General features: G+C 32.4%; 1 protein-coding gene across 1 annotated transcript; it reads left to right on the forward strand.

Moving 5' to 3' along the window:
• The first annotated feature begins 879 nt into the window (after positions 1-879).
• LOC145056712 (alkaline/neutral invertase A, mitochondrial-like) lies at positions 880-6,215 on the forward strand. The gene is made up of 6 exons (XM_079004428.1): positions 880-2,046; positions 2,156-2,321; positions 3,317-3,528; positions 4,052-4,545; positions 5,620-5,668; positions 5,754-6,215. The coding sequence occupies exons 1-6, from the start codon at positions 1,240-1,242 to the stop codon at positions 6,078-6,080; spliced, it is 2,055 nt and encodes a 684-aa protein (XP_078860554.1). The 5' UTR covers positions 880-1,239; the 3' UTR covers positions 6,081-6,215.
• Positions 6,216-6,955: the final 740 nt, after the last annotated feature.

Here is a 6,955-nt window from a genome sequence, read left to right on the forward strand (position 1 = left end):
AGAAATAATAATTTGGAAGACTTCCAAGCACTGAATTAACAAGAGTTATCATACCTCCAAAGGATAAAGACTTAACTTTCCAAGTGGAAACCCATGCAAGGAAGTTATCTATAAACCGATTTTTAATTTTTTTTTTATAAAGACATGTTTGCTACCTTCAGAAGACCCAAGTAATTAAGTAACTTATCTATAACCAGTTTTTGATTTTTTGATAAAGACAGGTTTAGTGCCTAACACTTACTTTTGGAGAAGTTTATCTTGAGGCCTGATGCATGGTAAAAGCACAAGTGGATTCTAAAAGCCCTGCCTAGACAACGAGTAAAGCGAAGTTGTAAAAGCCGATGAATTTTTAACGATTTGAAGAAGTTCAATTTCAATATAAACTATTTGAGAAATGACTATTGTATTAATTATATTAACGTAGTTTGTTATGATATTAATAGTATTTATAACTTTGTTACGATAATATTCATATTTAATTCTTTAAAATTTAAAGAATACACTTAAGGATATTCGATTAATCCCTGTCTATGCCGATTAATCACTTAACCTCAATCGATCAACCTATTACCATCAAACAGTTTTTATAACCTTGATGACAACATATCACTTTGCCAAACACCTTTTACTAATAGAAAAGAAAAAAACAAAACTTGAAACAACCTCTTACAAAAAGAGGGTAGAAGATAAAGGTGACAACGTAATGTTGTCTAATGACAATAGCAATAAAAACAAAAAAATAAACAAAACTTGAAAAAGACAATAGAACCTATAAACACGTGCGAGGGTGCCGTCGTAAATTCACATCTATCCATTGTCGTGTCATCACAGTATCCCCAACCTCCTTCTTTCTCCGCCTATATATACCCTATATAGCGCTTTTGAGCTAAGGCATCTCGTCCAATCAAAACCAAAAAAACACACATAAACACGCACTTATCTGCATCACCATCAACCGTGTAAGTTTTTAGTCAAAGTTCGTAATTTCCTCTTTTGTCCGAATAATCTCTTAGCATATTATATATATTTGTTTAATTCTGTGTGTATATATATATATAAAAATCATTTCATATTGATAATAACCACTGTTGATTCAATCTTTTTCCGAGTTCAACAGATTTAGGGTTACTTATAGATCTATTAAGTAAAATTACCAGATTTCGATTGTATTTTTCTAGAAAACCGTTTTTCATTTCAAAAGATATATACAATAGATTAACAATTCCTTCAATAGTGGAAATGGGTAGCTGCAGTTGTATTGGACTATCCTCATCGAAACCATTTTGCCGTAGGATCTTAATTACTTATAAAAGATCTTCGCTTTTTGGTTTTCAAATCCCTATTTCTAATCACTCAGCTGTGATTAATTTGCCGAAATCTCGATTTAAGTTACTTGGTTCAAGGGGAAGTCATACTTGTAAGAGTAAAGTTCTAGGGTTTAGAGAAGGTGCGATTGATCCAAACTTAGGTTTTAGAGATGTAAGCGATTCAAATCAGAAGGGTTTTTGTGGTTCTGCTTTGAATTGGGGAAGACAGCCTAGGGTTTTATTGAATGGTTGTCTAGCTGGAGGAATCGATAGGAGATTCAGCAGGCTTGTATCTAAAGTAGCCTCGGATTATAGAAATCATTCAACGTCAGTTGAATCCCATGTTAATGACACAAGCTGGGAAAGGATTTACATTAAAGGGAGATTGAATGTGAAGCCTCTAGTGATTGAGGAGGTGGAAAGAAAAGATGAAAATGAAGAGAAAGTGTTGGATTATAGTCATTCAAGTGTAAATAAAGAATCTCTTGATACTGTTTTAGGAGATGAGAGAAAGGAATCTGAGATTGAGAAAGAAGCATGGAAGTTGCTTAGAGGGTCAATTGTGAATTACTGTGGAACTCCAATTGGAACTGTTGCAGCAACTGATCCAGCTGATAAACTGCCATTGAACTATGATCAAGTTTTCATTCGTGATTTTGTTCCTTCTGCTCTTGCATTCTTGCTCAATGGAGAAGGAGAGATTGTCAAGAACTTTCTGCTCCATACTCTCCAATTGCAGGTATTCACTGATTTTTGTTTCTTACTCTTTAAAAACACACATAATTTCAAACCATGATTTTGTAGTTGAAGCATCTTTGAGTTTTTTTTTTGTGTTCTTTTGTTGCCAGAGTTGGGAAAAGACAGTTGACTGCCATAGCCCTGGTCAAGGGTTGATGCCAGCAAGCTTTAAAGTTAGAAGTGTGGCTCTTGATGGAAAATCTGGTGAATTTGAGGATGTTTTGGATCCTGATTTTGGTGAATCAGCAATTGGTCGTGTTGCTCCTGTTGATTCTGGTAAATTCATACTTACTACATCATAAGATCATTTGCTTAAACTATGAATTTGGAATAATTTTATCTAAGGTTTTGATTGCATAGTTCTTATTGGCTTTACTGCATTTCGTTTTCTTTTACCAATTTATGCAACAAAATGGACTTCTTACTTATTTATGCAACAATGTTTCTGATTTAACCAGTTCATGCAATAAAGACATAAACTTGACTTCTTATCAGTTTATGTAAGCTTAAATTAGTGAATTCATATTTCATAACAACAACTTGAAACATGAATCTTGCATAAATTGTGTCCCTAACCCTTTTGTTGCATACATTGCTAAAAAAGTGAAACATGGTTGCATTAAGACGCATTAATCCATATATTTATACAATAAATTGGTGATTTTTATACTAACTTCATAAAACATGGCTGTAAAATTTGCGTTGAAATTCATTATGTTGCATATTGGTAAAAAAAGGTTAAATGTGGTTGCATCATTGTACATATATAACTCTTTGATTTATACATAAATCGGTGAATTCATTGCAACAACTTAAAACATGAATTTGCATAATTCATATTAAAAACTATCTCATTGCATAATATTGGTAAAGAAAACTGAAATATGTTTGCATTTATATGCATCCAATCCTTTCGTTTATGCATAAATTGGTGAAATTATAGCAACAACAATAAACATGATTGCAATGTTTGTGTTGAAAACCATTTTCTTGCATATATTCATAAAAAGGTGAAACGTGGTTGCATAATTTAGTGACTTTTGTTGTAACAACTTGAAACATGATTTGCATAATTCATGGTTTCATATAATGGTAAAAAACATAACTATGCAATTAATATAACAACTTGAAACATGATTACATTTTACGCATAAAAACTTCATTATTTCATATAATGTTAAAAACCTGATAAAAATGCATGTTAGTTTAGTATTCCAACATTTATTTTTTTGGTAAAAAATTCTAATTGAGTTTTGACATGTTTATATCAGGTTTGTGGTGGATTATTTTATTAAGAGCTTATGGAAAGATCACAGGTGACTACAGTTTGCAAGAAAGAGTAGATGTTCAAACAGGAATAAGATTAATACTCAAATTGTGTTTATCTGATGGATTTGACATGTTTCCTACTCTTCTTGTAACTGATGGATCTTGCATGATAGATAGAAGAATGGGTATTCATGGTCATCCTCTTGAAATTCAAGTAAGTTTGCTTTTTTATATTAATTAATTAATTCAATTTTAACAAACTCAAACTATTTTCATTTAAATTAGAGTAAATTACATGAATGGTCCCTATGGTTTAGGGTAATTTACGCGTTTGGTCCCTAACTTATTTTTTTAGCTCGGAAGTTCCCGACTGTTTGTTTTTGTTACGCGCTTGGTCCCTGTCTTATCTAAAAAGACTATTTTGCACTTGATTTTTTTTAATTTATTTAAATGAACACACCCCCAACCCCACCCCCTCACCTTACTTTACCTACCCCAACATTTTTCCCTATTTAAATGATAGTATTTTTAGCTAAGATAGGGACCAAACACGTAACAAAAACAAACAGTAGGGACCAAGCACGTAACAAAAACAATCAGCATGGACCTTCCGAGTTAAACAAATAAGTTAGGGACTAAGCTCGCAAATTACCCCAAACCATAGGGACCATTTGTGTAATTTACTCTTTAAATTATTAAATGAAAATTTTCATTGCTATAAATGGGTGACTTTTCAGGCACTATTCTACTCAGCACTACGCTGCTCAAGAGAAATGGTGAAAGTCAACGAGTCAACACAAGGTCTAGCAGCTGCCATCAACAACCGATTAAGTGCACTCTCGTTCCACATACGCGAATATTATTGGGTTGACATGAAAAAGATAAATGAAATTTATCGTTATAAAACGGAGGAATATTCCACAGATGCTATTAATAAATTCAACATTTATCCTGAACAAATTCCATCTTGGTTGGTGGATTGGATACCTGAATCCGGGGGGTATCTTATTGGAAACTTGCAGCCTGCTCATATGGACTTTAGATTCTTCACACTTGGGAATTTGTGGGCCATAGTTTCCTCTTTGGGTACTCCGAAACAAAATGATGGGATTTTGAATTTGATTGAAGAGAAATGGGATGATCTTGTTGCAAATATGCCTCTCAAGATTTGTTATCCTGCTCTTGATTATGATGAATGGCGTATAATTACTGGAAGTGATCCTAAAAACACGTGAGTTTTTTTCATTTTTCGTTTATTTGTTTATTTGTTTATTTGTTTATTGTAACATATCCTACACTATTATTTTAAGGTTTATCTCAAAAAAGACCTTATATTTTGTGTTTATTCCGGATTAAATTTCATTTTTTTTTTGCCTAAAAAAGACCTTGTATTTTTTCTGATTTGATCTTTTTAATTATTTTTTTCTAAAAAATGTTGTAAAATGTGAGGGTTTTTTTGAAAAAAACTAAAAAAGTTGAGGGTTTATTTGGAAACATTTAGAAGGTTGAGGGTTTTTTTCGGAAAAAATTACAAAGTTGTGGGCTTTTTTGGAAAAAATGAAAAATACAATGTCTTTTTTAGGCAAAAAGTAATTTGAGGTTTAATCGGAAAAACACAAAATATAAGGTCTTTTTTGAGATTAACCCCCCAAAAAAGTTGTAAAATGTGAGGGTTTTTACGGAAAAAACTAAAATAGTTGAGGGTTTTTTCAGAAATAGTTTGAAGGTTGAGGGTTTTTTTCGGAAAAAAGACAAAAGTTAAGGGCTTTTTCGAAAAAACGAAAAAATATAAGGTTTTTCTCAGGAAAAAATAAAACTTGAGGCTCAATCCGGAAGAAACATAAAATGTAAGGTCTTTTTTAAGATTATACATTATTTGAAAATTTTACAATGCTATAATGGGGGCACAATTGTCATTTGGCATGTGTTTATCGTCTGATTTGTAACGGTGTTAGTTAGAGTGACCAAAACCGCAACAAAATGAAACCACAGGGACTGGTTTTGAAACGAAAATCAAAATTGGGATGAACTTGCTATTTTCACCATACCATAGGGACCATTTCTGTAATATAATTATGTTTTATTTAGATAAGTGGAAGTACATTGCTTGATTGGATAGATTTTTCAAAGATAAAAAATTAGTTTTTGAAAGTACGATGCATTACTCTTGTCTATGCAAAAGACGTAAATGCACTCATCCTCATACTCATCTTTTTTTTTTGTCAAAAAAGACATAAATGCCCTTCCTACCGGGCCCAATCTCGGCACTTTTTTCATCCTAACTTAAGTGTCTTTTTCTTTTCAGTCCTTGGTCATACCACAACGGCGGATCATGGCCTACTCTTCTTTGGCAGGTAATCATGCTTGCGAAAAGACATAAATGCCCTCAACATCAACAACATCATTTAACTCAATCTCATTTCCTTGTTATTTTTTCAGTTCACGCTTGCATGCATCAAGATGAAGAGGCCAGAACTCGCAAGAAAAGCAATTGCTTTAGCCGAAAAGCGGCTTTCATTGGATCAATGGCCAGAATATTATGACACAAGATATGGAAGATTTATTGGGAAACAATCTCGGTTGTATCAAACATGGACAATTGCTGGATTCTTGACATCAAAGAAGCTATTGGAGAATAGTGAAATGGCTTCAAAGTTGTTTTGGGAAGAAGATTATCAACTGCTTGAGAATTGTGTTTGTGGGCTTGGAAAACATGGGAGAAAGAAATGCTCAAGATCTGCAGCTAGATCCCATTTTGTGCTTTAGAAAATAGAAATGAGTTATTATTTTGTTCCTATTTTCTTCATGACATGACAAAATAAAGAAAAACTTATTCGGAGCTTTGTGATTCTCTGTCGTGAAACCAAACATTGTAACTTATAAAAATTCGCTTGTTGGTGATTTGTGATCCTTGGTCTTTTACTATTCTTTTTTATTTCAGTCACTAAAGGTGTGATTTCTCATTACTTACATGACTCGGAACTACTTTAAAAAATAACATTTTGCTAGATGTCAACATAGGTTGGTTTGGGAAACCGAAACCGAACCCAAACCCATTTGTTTGGTTTCTCAGTAATTGGTTTTTTCATGGTCCGCTTTTGGGTTTAATCGCAAACCCAATTCTAATCCCTCATATAAGAGATGAAAAGAGAGGATATTAGGGGTGTTAATCGGGTCAACTCGATCGGATTTTAAAAAGAAAATAAAACTTCACCCGAAAACCGATCCTATTAAGTAACGGGTTAGTTGGATGCGGGTCAATCAGGTTTTAAATGCTACAAATGGTATCATAGTACAAGATAATAACGTGTAATGAATTTCTTTTTGTACGGGTTAATGTGAAATGACTTGTGGGTTTATTTCGGTTCTAATCTATCATAATAAATGAAGATCTTTTTGCCACATGTCATCTTCTACTTCATTTTGACACATGTCATTTTGTAGGAGTTTTAGAATTTTTATTTTCAACTTGTCATTTTTTGGAAATTTCTATTTTTTTTTAAAATAAAATTTCATAAAATTCTAATGGGTTTTATAAGGAAAGAGAGTTATTCTATATATTAATTTGATAATAAATTCTCATATATACTCCAAATGATTTGATTTTTTTTTATAAATGTTCCAAAATATTATATTTCGTT

This window comes from Lactuca serriola, chromosome 6 (assembly GCF_051521515.1).
Source record: "Lactuca serriola cultivar US96UC23 chromosome 6, Lser_US96UC23_V15, whole genome shotgun sequence".
NCBI classification, from domain to species: Eukaryota; Viridiplantae; Streptophyta; class Magnoliopsida; order Asterales; family Asteraceae; genus Lactuca; species Lactuca serriola.

Excerpts from the sequence above, each read along its gene's own strand:
- LOC145056712 (XM_079004428.1), top strand. The coding sequence starts at position 1,240 with ATGGGTAGCTGCAGTTGTATTGGACTATCCTCATCGAAACCATTTTGC. Across the intron at positions 2,047-2,155 it reads TCCATACTCTCCAATTGCAG|AGTTGGGAAAAGACAGTTGA; the intron begins GTATTCACTGAT and ends TTTTGTTGCCAG. Across the intron at positions 3,529-4,051 it reads GTCATCCTCTTGAAATTCAA|GCACTATTCTACTCAGCACT; the intron begins GTAAGTTTGCTT and ends GTGACTTTTCAG.